Consider the following 14,753-nt stretch of genomic DNA (forward strand, 5'->3'; position numbering starts at 1 on the left):
CTATTATAATAATTAATAACTATTATTAACAGTTTAAAAACTGTAAATTGGCTGTTTTATATGATACCACAACAAATAAATTCCATCAACCGTCACCCCCGTTTGTATTTGTTGTTATTAATCGCAATTCCGTAGGTCTTTATACTAAGCACATAGCTCTCATTCGAATTTCTAACTCGAATTTGTTATCTTTTAATTCCTAGAGGATATTTAATTCATTATGACATATTCATTATCCCACTTTACGAAAGTTTAAACGTAGTCAAATTTAATTCCTCTGCATTGCCTGCCATAATAATTAACCACAACGGTAATATGATTATAAAAGTTTAGTTGACAAAATATTATTTGTCCTTTATATTTGAATACATTTATAAGAGGAATATTAAATGTATTATATATTTTTACACAATTTAACATCACTATGAGAAAATATTATAGCCCAATGCTATTATTTAGATATTTTTAATTTTAATCTTAAAAAAAAATATTATGCATATAATTATTAAAATATTAATATATTTATTCGTAGACTTTTATAAACATAGCTGTATCAAAGTATCAACGTATAAAAATAATGATGAATAATAATAGTATCTGTGAATATTATAATAGTACTACTATCTATTACATAATATAAAAAGCACAAGGATACCTTTTTGTACTACGTGATATTATTTGCTTTGAACTTTTATGTAGATCAAAATTAAGATCATGGCTATTAAATTGTACTACTCAAACAAAATTCTATTATATTAAATATATATTTTTCCATATTATATAACTATTATTGTGAGTACTTTTTATCAATAAAAAAAAAATAATGTAAGATTCTAAAATAATACAATAAAATTACAAATATATATATTTTTTTTAAGATTTCAAGTAAAAAAAATAACTGATTGGTTTTTCAGTAGCTTAATTAAATGACAATTTTATTCTTAAAAGCTTTTTATGAATTCTTTTAGTTACTTTATTTAACCTCAGAATATCAGTTCGGTCATAAATTAAGTAAGTTGAACTAGTTTATTAAAGTATGTATTTCAAAATGTTTTATAAGCTGAAGCATACATACATAATTCTATGTTGTTGTCATAATTTATAATATTGTATTTCCATGATATTGTTATAATACCAAAAGTTATTAATTATGGCTGTGATATACTTGTGCAAAAATATTTAAGTAACGTTTCAAGTTGTAATTAGCTATTACAACTTGTATGGGTGAACCCATGAATGAATATATCTTGATCCTACGTATGAGCTACATCGACGTATTGTTTTACATTTACTTAGTTATAAAATCACTTAATTAAAAATAATATATATCTTTACATCGATGAATTTAATTTTAAAACTCGTATTATGAATATCTATAGAGGTTCTTAGATTTTTTCATTAAATTATTATAACACAAAAATCTTCATGCGCAGTGTTTTCATATCATCCTATACAGCAACCATTAATACAGTAAACCATCATATCGGATAAATTATAATATTAGAACATAATATAGGTTAAGATCTGCGTTAAGAAAAAACACTATGATTACTGATAATTTACATTTATATTGATTATATCCATATAATTCAAAATATTTAAGATTCAAAAAAATATACATTTTACTAAATTTGTCAATACATATTATTATACGACTAAACGTTATTCAATAATTATTTTTAAGTTAAATAGGTATAGTTTATCTGATAGATTATTTGATTATTTAATCAACAGTTTAAAAAAAAATATATTATTTTTTTAGTACATACAAAAATAAAGCTTTTTCATAACCATCTTGCCAATTTATATTAAATAATGAATAACGTTGACATTTACTTTCAAGGATTCAATATATGCAATTGCATATGATTAATAACATATATAATATATAAATTTCATTTTTATATATGATTAAAATATATTTAGAAGTGTTTAGTTTATTTGGCTTATTTTGGTATAATTGTGTATTTGTTCAGATTTAAAGAGTATTAAAATTGATATAGTTATTATTACACATTTCTAATAGTTTTATGTAAATAGTCAATAATTTTGTGGATGTCTAACAAAAAAAAAAAATCTGTTTGGAAACAGTAAAAAACACTATCTAAGAAGATTTTATTATTTTAACAAATATAATTATTACCAACGTTGGCAGTTAAAAAATTTTCAACCCGTTTAATAATATAAAATCATAAATAAACACATGAATAAAAATGTGGACAAGTTAACATTATTCTATTAATTATAATGTAAGTGTTACGTACGTCACTGTAATGAATGTGTTGAATATGAATTCAATGATATATCATTGTATACGAAACACTATTCTGAGCAGAGACATTCTGTCAGCTTATATCACTAAATAAATTTCATGATAATAAGTTTTTGAAGTTGCTATTTAAGTAATTTATTTTTCTATTAGTATTGCAGCAAGTTGATTTAATTTTTGTCGAAAACATTGCATTTGAAAACATCATAATGTGTATTGTGTGTATAAAATATAATAATTTACGTAAAAGTTTTACGTTCCCACGAATAATGTTTTTGAACTGTTATAAATAATTTCATTTAAATTTAAATTTTAAATTTATTTCTATAAAAAATAAATTATGTTTATATATTTTAAGATTTATTGATTTCAGTATACAATACTTACGAAAATAAGGAACTTTAAATTAAATTCGCAAATAATCATTTAAACATTTGGTGTGTATTTCAAGCATATCAAATTATTTGCTTTTAAATTACAACAAAATATCAAAAATCGTTTAAGGAAATAAATAAATATATTACGGGTGAATATTAAGTAGACATTTTAAATTCAAGCGCTCATAAACAATTAATGTCAAACTTTTTTTTGTTTATTTAAATAAAAAAAAATATGTGAAACCTTTTAATAGATTATCAATTTTTAAGTATAAAAGAAACATTTTTATGAATTTCTGACCGTAAAATAACTTTTTTACTGGAATTTTAAGGGTATATTTGAGAATTTTCAGTTCTATAGTTGACTAATGTATGAAATTACTAATGCTAATAATTATATTTTTGATTATATCGTAAAATAAATATATCTTATTTGTTTTTTCTATTGTAAAACTATATTTATTTAACATCATAAGAATCCTTAAGTACCTACATACAATAATTATAAAATATGTATCGATTTTAATCAATCGATATAGTAAATTATTTTATTGACTTAAATCATCAGTTAGGTTTTCCCTAACACGTGGTTAAATCAAGTTCAGTTTACTTACCCATTTATCGTTTAAGTACCAAGTAACGTTGGACGGTGGACTGGACGGCGGTGACGTGCAGTTGCCTTTCAACGTGTCTCCGATTGTATAGTGTCGTTTCTCCAGTGACAGCACGGGTTGTCCGACAGGTGGGTCTGAAACGTAATAACGCACGTCGCACACATTAACGTGGGCCTTGTACAATCACGTTACAAACATATAATAATAATATAATAGAATAGAATAATAATTGATTATCCGTGTTGGCACACAAGGGAACGTGAGGTATTAATTATGATATAATTGATATACCAAGTATGGAATTATATCTCAAAACGACCATTAATGCCCATTACAGATTATGACATGTTTACATATAGAAGATTTATATTATAACGTATGAGAGACCCTAATATTTTTTGATAATGATCTACTGAGAATAATATACCTATTTACCCTTAGATATCGAACTACACATACCGATGTGATATATATATATATATACATCGTGTTCAGTATTAAAATACTTATTGTTGTATTTTTAATTAAAAAATAAATAAAAAAATCATTAAAACAGTACCGATAGTTTATGATGTTTTTTACTAACTCTGTAGTATTTTTTCAAATAATAAGCAAAATTTCAAGTTCCTAAGATTACTAGATTTTTAGTTACCACTAGAAATAAAATTCGTTTAAGAAAAATTGATGTTATAACACAGGAAAAATTCGTAAAAATTTGAACTCAAACGGTTATACAAAATTAACATAACTTTTCGATAGAGTTTTATTTTTTAATTTAGGTTAAAAAACGTTAAGACAGTTATACGATGTATTGAAAAAAGTATGTAAACTCTTGATGTAATTTCGAAGTTTCTACTTTTGTACATTTTTTAATGATACTAAAATAATAATTTTGTAGAAAAATTCTGTTGCTTAAACATTCACATTTTACCTTAATTTTTTTCTGTTCTTCTCGAGGGCAAATGTAAACAGGGCCCGCGATTACCTTTTTTGTTGTAAAAATTTTAGGTAATAAATTAGGTAGAATGTAAAATCAGGTAATAAAAATGTTCGTTGTTATCTCGGTGGTCCGATAATATTTACCGATAAAATTTAATAAGCAAACAATTTTAAAAAAAGAACTCTTAGAAAGAACACTTACAAAATATAAAAATAAGGAAATATCAGTGAGTGAATACGTTGAACACATGGTTTTTTACTTAAAAAAATAGATTTATATATTATTACACTACAATTTTTCACTTACATTTTTACACAACAGTTTTACTTATATTTTGACATTTTTTACATTTACAAATACACACTTATATTTATATAACGAATTTCATACAATGAATAATATGAAAATGAAAATAATTTATGGAGGATAATGAGAATCGCCTCCTCTTGGTGTTCTCTGAGTAATGCTAAATGGTTCTCAAAAATATTATAAAAATTATACATACATTTTTATCCTGGCCGAGTTTACATCTAAATTATTTTTAACCTGAAAAAAAACACGGGCCGAGTTTACAATAGACCTTTTCAGCATTTTTTTTCCTTGGCCGAATTTACAATCGCCCCTTCTCAATTATTAAGAAAAGTACTAGGAATATTTTAAATTTTAAATTTCATCTTTAAAAATACCAACGAGATCTAATTTACAACCGAAAATCATGGTCAAATTTGAAAATTAAAAAAATTACTGGTTGAATTTATTAATCAATTTATTAATCTTCCACTCCGTTATTCCTGTGATCTCCAAACACTATTATAATACCTCCCTACAGAATAGAGTAATTCATATGACAGTGATAGAATTTTAAACTGACTCAAAAGTTGAAAAATAAAGCATTTTTAATGCCCTAGAAGGTGGGATATTAAACAGAAAAATACACACACATCTGCAAAATTAATACATTTATCCTTCCGCTCAGAAACTAAAATTATTATTTATTTTAAACAAATTTAATAATAGAATATTGTGTGCAAAAAGTATCAAAACAATATTATATAATATAATATTTACCTCCACAATTATTTTAAGTTTAATTACTTTAAAATATTTGAAATACTTACTTATACTTAATACTTAAAAAGATAAGTTATTTACAAAAAAAAAAAGTATTTATAACTTTCAGTTTAAAATACTTTTAAAAATATTTTTGGATCACATTTTGAACGATTTAGATTTTTTACACCATTTATTAGTATTATTTCATATGGAAGCTAAATAGTGTTTTGTTCGAGCTGTACTCAAACATTTTCAATAAAGTCGTCAAATTAACTATTTATCGGAGAAAAAAAAACAGAGTATTTCTGGTGTTAAAACAAATGTAAGAGTTTAAAAATAAACATGGTCCTTAAAAGTAGACTTCCTAGTTTCAAAAACTGAAATTTTAACGAATTATCTGTCAAAAGAAAACGTGGGGATTTGCATGCCCGAATCACTGTGCATAGTAAAGTATAGACGAACAAAGTCTGTTGTACATTGTATATTGTTTGTTATTAAATACAATGTTTCCTACAATGTATTTTATAAAATAATTGCTGTACAATCTATAACGTATACATAATTTCGACACAAAGTACCGCGCCGTAGTCGTTGTAATTATTATTGTTCGGCTAGAATCGGTTTCACCCCATACCACACCCACCATTACACATCTGAATCAACTGAGGGCTTGTAAACACACCTACGCAAATATATATATATATAATATTATGTAGACCGCATTATTGCTGTTGTCGGCGTTGTCGTTGTCATCATCGTGTCATCTGGTCGACCCCAGAGCAAGAGATTTACATTAGTGGACCGTGAAGCGGGCCAATCGTATATATTTTAATACGCCATGTCAAAATATGGGCGACGGGTTAAAAATCAGTTTTCCGATCTCTATACGCATAATAATATGACAATTTTTCATTTTCCAGATGCACTGCTGTACAGTGTACACTGTACAGGCCCAATATTGTATTGTATATTATTATGTACACGATGACCAGTAGCCAAACCTATTCTATCGTGGTAAAATACGCATAAAGGTATTGTAATAATATTTGATTAATTTAAATGTTGTTTTAAAATTGTATCGTGACTACGTCGGTTATTCGAAAGCATAACAGTGTCTGTATACATAAACGTTTTAAAAATAACAGATATTATAATATAATATATTTTTTTTAATTGTTTTGCTGATAGTGTTAACAATGGGATAACGCCATAAAACCTATCGTATAACCGTTGTGAATAATATATGCAAATCTATTATTTTACATATTTTGCTAACGAAACTAAAAACGTATCTCCCGATTGTGTACGAGTACGAGTATACGTTTCATGACGATTTTTGAATTTGTTTGCATTTAGTATTTTTTTTTTTTTTTTAAATTCTTTTGTAATTTATGTTACAAATAAATATTATTTATTGTGTATCCATACTGTGTATGTAATGCGTATATGACTGAACAATTACAAAAAACCATTCAACAATTAATTTATAAATGTAAGTCGATGAGCACAACAATTATTAAATAATGACTTTTAAATTATAGACTATACTAATTGTCCTTAATTGAATTATTATTTATTTGATATCATTTTTAAAAAGCTATAAAAAAAATAATAAAACAGTTAATACAGTTTTCCGTCTCAAATAATTAGCTAGGTTTGAATATTAAAATATAAAAATAATTTAATAGACATTTATATCTACTGTAACTTTATTTAAATATAATATATATATATATATATTTAAATAAACCGCAATATTTTAAAGTTTATTCAAACATTAAAACTGTTCCACGTAAAATTCTCTTCTAACAAATGAATATTTTTATGGTAGAGATTTGTTTTTTCATAAACTCTGGAATTGAAGGAAGAAGTATTTGTCATTTATTATTTAAACTAGAAAAGGTAAACATAAATGCTTTATATAATATATGTTTAAAAAAAAGTAATAAAAAAATTCTTCATGATTGATAAAAACAGTTAATAATATACACAAAATATTATTATGTTTACCGGTAGGTAATTCACATTTACACAATTATATAAGTACATAATGAGTACTTACTTCAGGGGTTATGGAAATAAAAATATTTTTTTTTACATTAAAATAATAAACTGAATCTGTTGTTAGATTTATTTTTGGGCGTGTCATATCTCTACATTTTATTCCAAAGAATTGATAAAATCAAATAATTTAGTTAGGTTTAACAATCATTATATTTTCATTTATATTTATATAGTTTATTGTATTTAGAAAATATCATCTCATCGCATCTCTAACAACAGCAACCACAATAATAATATGATGATGATTGATAACTTATATTAAAAAATACTGGAATAATCTATATAATAGGTGCTGAATATTATATCTCCTTCTCATTGAGCTGGTCACATAATATATAATTTAAACATATCTACCTCATTATATTCAACAAAGTTATTTTGATATAAACAAAGTTTTTTTTTTTTTTTAATTTAATTTTACAGGTCGTAGAAACGTATATACTTAATCAAATAAACACCACGATATGGCAACGTAGTATATACCATTGATTCATTGAATATTTGAAATAGTAATAAAATAATATAATACTGTTTACTGAGTACACTATCACATAAATAACTCTGTTCTTGAGGGTGGTATTATAATGGTATTAGAGATCACAAGAGTAGCAGAGTATGAGATGAATACATTTATCAATACATTATAGCAGTGAGAAATGCATTGAGAATGTAGTACAAGGTTTCTCAAGAGTATTTCATACTGTAACCAAAAAATCTTAAATATATTATAAAACTACCATTTTTTATAGATAATTTAAGCTTATATTTGGACAAACTTAGATATTTAAACGAAGAATAACGATTATAGTTATTGGGTTGTAATTTAAAAATATAATTTCGTAGTTTGAAACTTTTAACATAATATTATTATGTTATTTTATTTTATACACAAAATATTTTCAAAATATGCGTGGTTGTTGTAAAAATTATTCATTCTAATATTTTACTAATAGTAACATAAATATATCATGAAAAATATTTAGTGGTGTACGCTGGGGACCGTCTTCGCTCAGATACGTTTTTCATATGCATTGGTTTATCTTTGATTTCAAATAATTTAATACATTTATTATAAAGGCTTACTTCGCAATAATGAGGTTTACTCAACATCTACACAAAGCAGAAAATAATTTTATCATACATAAATCTTGAAAAACTCTAACATAACTTTAAATATCTTTAATTCCCTAACATAAAAAGAGCTAAAATATTCCAAAATATTTTATAATTATATAAAATAAACAAATTTAAAAATTTGATGAGAATGTAAAATCCCTAAATTACATTATTCTTAGTTAAATTACAACAACTATAAAATATCAATTTTATTGAAAACTTATTTTCACTAATTTTTCAATTTTTTTTTATAATTATAATACTGATATTGTTTTATTTTTAACTTCCCAAAGTACCAATTAAATACAATTTCTATTGTATAATCACAAATTTGAAGATTAAATTATTTTTAATATTTCACAATGTAGCATAGATACAAAATAATAATAATAATAATAAAAGTAAATAACATAAAATCTATGTAAAACCAATACATTAATAACTCCGCTTTGGATTTAAAACAATGAAAAACTTTGATTAAAAATAACACAAATACAAACAAAATCTAATTATACTGAACAAACACAACGTATTGGATATTAGAATTAAACTATACGCTCTTATAAGAACACTGGGAAATGCAATACATGTATATATAATATATAAATATAATTATATAATATTTATGTTTTCCAAATGTCCCTGAGCGAGATATTATACAAAGTAATCATATTCATACGATGGGTTTTATAGCGTCTACTTATATTGCTAGTACAATGCAAACTTTGACAATACAATTTCACCGAATAGTTGTGGATGATATAAAAAATTGAAATTTATATTCATTTTAATCTCATGTTCAAATAATAATCAAATATCTCCCCTCCCCCACCCATCTGGTTTAAGAATAAGACATTAGGAAAAATCCAATATTATAAGTGTACATAATATGACGAGACGGTGGTGTAGATTTGAACGTAGATAAGTATTACGCAGGGATATATTATTTCATTAATAACGATATCTAAAACTGCTTATTATATATTCTATTGTTATTGAATATTTCACAGAGGAAAGCAGCGTTTCATTTTCTATATCGTTCGAAAACCCGTCAAAGTTGTCGGGTGTTGAAATAGGCCATGCGGTAAACTACAAAACCAACTATAACTTTTCTTCGGTATTCTTCTTTTTATTTTTTTCTGGTCTTGTTCGTGCAACGTCTCCCGTCGTTTCAGTTTATTTATTTTGGATCTTTGCCGGGTACGAGATTGAACACACGCACATACAAACACACACACACTCATAACGACACAAAAGTATTTTTGCGTGCCCGCCACGGCGACCCGGGATTAAAATTTACACCACGGCGACGCGACTCGCGAAAAAAACACAGCTGTCACTAACGGCTTTCTTTTGGGGCAAACAATATTATTCACACCCCGACTCTTCCTTTCCTACACACACACCCACTCGTACAACAACGCACATCCCTTACGCGGTCGTCTGGCTTAATTACTTTTATAGTCTTAATGGTCGGATTTGTGCGGGTGGTCCACGACCCGCCAAAACACGCGGAAAAACTCGATAAATTCCGCGTTATTAATAGACGTCACGAAGGCCGCTAGCTGCCCACGATAGAGAGCAATAATAGTGGCAGCAAGGCGTTCGAGGGATAAAAAACGACGAAAAAAAAAACAGACCGTTTAAGTAAAAATCGTCAAGCCACTACCACTGCCGCCACGCCAGTTGTTATTACACAAAACGACTGGTCGTCGTTTTCTCCGCCAGTCCGTAATTAAAATATATATTATGACATTATAAAATAATGTCCACGACATTAATTTATACTAATCTCTATACAAGCATAATTTTATTACTGTACTGTACATCTATAAACACAATTTGTTTGAACTAAAGCTGCAAATTCAGGTGGCAGCTGATGCACACACTCCAAAGACGTGTACAATATAAACTAGATTAAATGATAATTGTTTATGCCATGATTTGAATATTTAGAATAATAAGTCCACTGTAGATAGTATGATTGTAATTAAAACATCGACACTGGTATAATAAAATGTTTTAGATATGATATTTTTGGAGGTATTTTTCACGATTTTGATGAGTCACATTGAACTATTGCAATGCTGCAATGATGCACAATAATGAAATATTTACTAAATATTTAACTTTTGAATACTTTTATTTTCTAAGCAGAGAAATTAACGTATTGGTTTTACAATAATTTGTTTTTTTATATTATGTGGGGGGGGGAGGGGAGTATATAATGTAATGAAACTCGTGGATTTTAAAATAAATCCAATTTTTAACAAACTTTATTTTATTCTTTTGGTGTAACTCAAAAACAAGTAACCATAGATACTAAAATGTTTTTTCAAATGTTTACATTGTTGTTTTTTTATTTACGATGCATTTTTAAAAAAATTTAGATTACTTTGAGCTATTTATAAACGTACAAAATTTTAATTTTTTAAAAATATTTTATCTATAAACGCCAATTAAAAATAATTCACTGTGAAAATACTAAAAAAAATTATACAAAGCTCTTTTTTTTTAATCAATATATATCAAAAATATTAATATTCTCAGTATTTTTATTGACATTTTAATTTAAAATTTGGACAAAATCACTTATTTTAAGATAAATACCTAACGATATTTTATAATTTTGTTATAATTTAAAAAAAACATTTTGTAGAAACTACTTTTCCATAGGTATATTATGTTCTTATAAATTTTACTTAATGATATTTTTAATTTATTTTTGCCAATTTAATAGGTATTTAAAGAAATATGTTAGGCTACTAAGTAAGTTACTATTCATTTTATTTTTTCAATTTAGATATTTTTTTTATCTATTACTGTATGCTTATTTGCTCTAAATAATACCACAGTATATTAATAAAAAAAATTACAAAAAAATAAACTTTAATTCATAATAATTGAAAAAGATTATATTATCAGATGATTTATTTGATGTATTTTTTCTTTTTCTATTTTTTCTATACATCTTTTAAGACACGCGTTCTTTTTATTCGTAAAACATTATGGTAACACGGCGATATATATAGGCAATTTAGCTACACCATTTTTATGTGATAATTATTTTACTAGACGTATCTCGAATTAGATTTTTCAACACTTGAAATACATTGAAATGTAAAATATGTGAGTTAGTTGTATAATCAAAATAGATATGTATTTTATTGATTTATTTCACACATGTTTATATTGAATAAATCCAATAAAAAAATGTAATGAGCGCCAATAGCGTTTTTTTTTTTTTTTTTATTTATTATATAATAATTGTAAATTTTAATATTATGTACACAGTTAAATAATTATATACAAAACAGTTTTATTAAAATATACTAAACTTAGTACTTCACTAATATTAGGTAACAATACATATATATTTACACCATTACCACTAACGATGATTACGTAAACATTATGGACACAGATGTATACCTTCAAAATTTATTTTTTCAAATTAACACGTCGACATTTTTCTACAACACGATTTTTAATCACAGATTCTGACAATATAATAATATACTTTTATCTAACACAAAAATAAATTATTTGTTGCTGCAGTGTCATAATATATTTCAGAATAAAATATTATTTGTTGTTGTTTATGAAATAAAACAAAGGTTAAACTAACCGAAACAAATTGGACAATCCAGGAGGACTGATGGTATAGTTATTTTGAATTATACTCACTATAATATTAATTTCAAATATTTATCAAGCGTGTAAAACAAAATCAAATTTAATAGTTAAATAATGTATTTAAATTGTATTTAATTATACCCTTGAAATTAAGGTAGAGAAACATTTGGGTTTAAATTAAAAAAAGCCAGATTATCCGCAAGAAAGTATTATAAATAGACAAATGTTACTTTTATGCCCCTCGTTAAAATTTATGACTGGAGTTTATGAATAAAAAATAACATTTGTGTTAAGTGTGGTTGATGTGTATGGCATATCATTATAATATGGCCAATAATAATTGTTCTAAAGCATAATATTAGGTGTACGCAAGGTATTTATTTTTTATTTACCGAACGGATAATTCATCATTAATAAACACATTTTCAAATACATTATACTTTTATAGATAACATCATATAAAAATACTATTCATTTTGTAAGTTGTCAGTAAATATAATATCAAAACACATCAACACAGTGATATCTAAATTAAATCATATTCAACGTCAAATTTAATTTTATTAAAGTGAGTAACATATTGGCAGATTTAAAAAAAAATAAATTTTATTATAAATCATAATTTAAATCAATAAATATGTATTTTAAAGTATAATATATACATAAAAATAATATATTTTTACGTCATATATTATATCGTCTGTGTCATTTTAGAGTAATCCATATTTGTACAAACTGGTATTATTTAAATAATGCTAATACTTACAGACGACGTGCATCCAAGAGGATACGATTTTGGTGTGAAATGATGGTGCGTCTGCTGACACCTCACATCGGTATTTTCCTGACAAGTGTCTTCTAACATCTCGTAATACCACTTGATTAGGTCCTGATTGGCTAACCTGATTAACATACAAACATAAAATCGATGTACCTAATTAATTATATGAAAAATATAAAATAATACATACAATTGTTACATAATATTACTATAAATATGCGTATAACGCTATAAAAACCAATTAGACATCCATCCTTTAATTGAATTATGTAGATAAAATATATACTAATCACTTTCAAATTATAAAAATGTTTACAAATTGTCAGCATTTTTTTCAATATTTTAAATGATAAAAAATATTGTCAGGAATATAAAAATATATTTATGGAAATGTATTTAATATAATGGACACATAACATTTAAAATAAAATTTAAGTATGTTAATTGAATATAAACTTTTAGGATGAATCGTTATGTATAAAATGAGGACAATACGACCTTGACAGGGGAAATAAACTTTAATGAGATAACGTAAGAAAAAATATAAATACCCATGAAGAATTCAAAAGCTCAGTAAAAAGTACCATTTTGGTTCCAAGAAGACCGTTTAATAACAAGACAAAAAAAGTATACTTAAACTAAATAATTAACTAGATATATGAATTAAATTTAAATTATAAAAAAGTTTAAGGTTACATATAATGTAAATACAAGATCATGATTGTTTTACATTTATTAAATAAAATGTTTTGAGTGAAAGAGTAAAATTACAATACTCTTTTATTATGAACTAATTTAAGTATTTACCTAGAATTTAATAATTGAAAATAAGTATTTTTAATTTCAACATGTTAGTGTAATATATTATATAATATATACGACAAAACGACTACAAAGTAATTCTTTTTGAAGATTAGTTGTAATTAAAAAATATTCTACTATATTTTAATTTAATTACTGTAGATTAAATTTTAAAATAAAATGTATAATAGTTTTCTACTAGAAACTATTAAACGAGATAATTTCTGTTCAATACCATGCTACGTATGTAACATATAAGTAGTTATTGTTTGTTTGTTTTTCTTATTTTTAATTTTTTTTGTCGGTTTAAATACAACATAGAAATAATAAACGTACTTGACCGAGTTATTTCACGTGCCAGTGCGCACTCTATAATATCATGTATTATACTTTATAATGTTTGATCATTCATTAACGTTTCGTATAAATACAATAATTTAATGGTATTCTGTGGAGTGTTTCGGAATGGTAAACGATAAATTTCCATTAGAGGTTTCATCTTTGATGTAAAAACGTAGCAGTGTACAACACTGCCGGGTCGCGTCCCACACACACGTGCCGCTTTTAATACAATAATAATAAGTATAATCAAAAGCGCGTGTACACGATAAACTGAATAATATTTTGCACAATGGTATATATTATCATTATTAAAATTGTATTGTCATTTGGTACACTTACGTCTACGTTTATGCCGGGCCACGGAAACACTCTGGTGTGTGGCAATTCTTTTGGCACGTACCTGAAGAACTCTTGCCGACCTTTGTACCATTTGACCGTGTACAGTGGATCGGATTCTAGATCGTAAGTGCACGTCATCTTGGCTGACTCACCGGAAGCCACGGCCACAGGAACCGTTATGCTCATGTTGGATAAACTGTCGCATCCTGAAACACAACGCAAAGGAATATGAGTCTGTGATCATCGTCATAATATTATACGACGTATCTAAAACTAAGCTATTGTTATTTTTACATTGCGGTGTTTTTTGACAAATCGTTACGATTTCAATAGTCCAAGTTTTCGATTATGTATTATATATTTTCGAACGAATTCATTCATAACTTTTAATAGTTTATAATAGTATAAGGTTTAAATTTAG

At 25.4% G+C, this 14,753-nt stretch overlaps 1 protein-coding gene across 1 annotated transcript in view; it reads right to left on the reverse strand.

Moving 5' to 3' along the window:
• LOC114125235 (uncharacterized) overlaps positions 1–14,753 on the reverse strand; it is a 74,014-nt gene that overhangs the window by 11,474 nt on the left and 47,787 nt on the right. The window contains exons 2-4 of the mRNA XM_027988796.2: positions 14,333–14,538; positions 12,836–12,971; positions 3,261–3,394 (exon numbers count right to left, since the gene is read on the reverse strand). Coding sequence (XP_027844597.1) covers positions 3,261–3,394; positions 12,836–12,971; positions 14,333–14,538 — 476 coding nt within the window. The remainder of the gene's footprint in view (positions 1–3,260; positions 3,395–12,835; positions 12,972–14,332; positions 14,539–14,753) is intronic.

This window comes from Aphis gossypii, chromosome 1 (genome assembly GCF_020184175.1).
Source record: "Aphis gossypii isolate Hap1 chromosome 1, ASM2018417v2, whole genome shotgun sequence".
Classification (NCBI taxonomy): domain Eukaryota; kingdom Metazoa; phylum Arthropoda; class Insecta; order Hemiptera; family Aphididae; genus Aphis; species Aphis gossypii.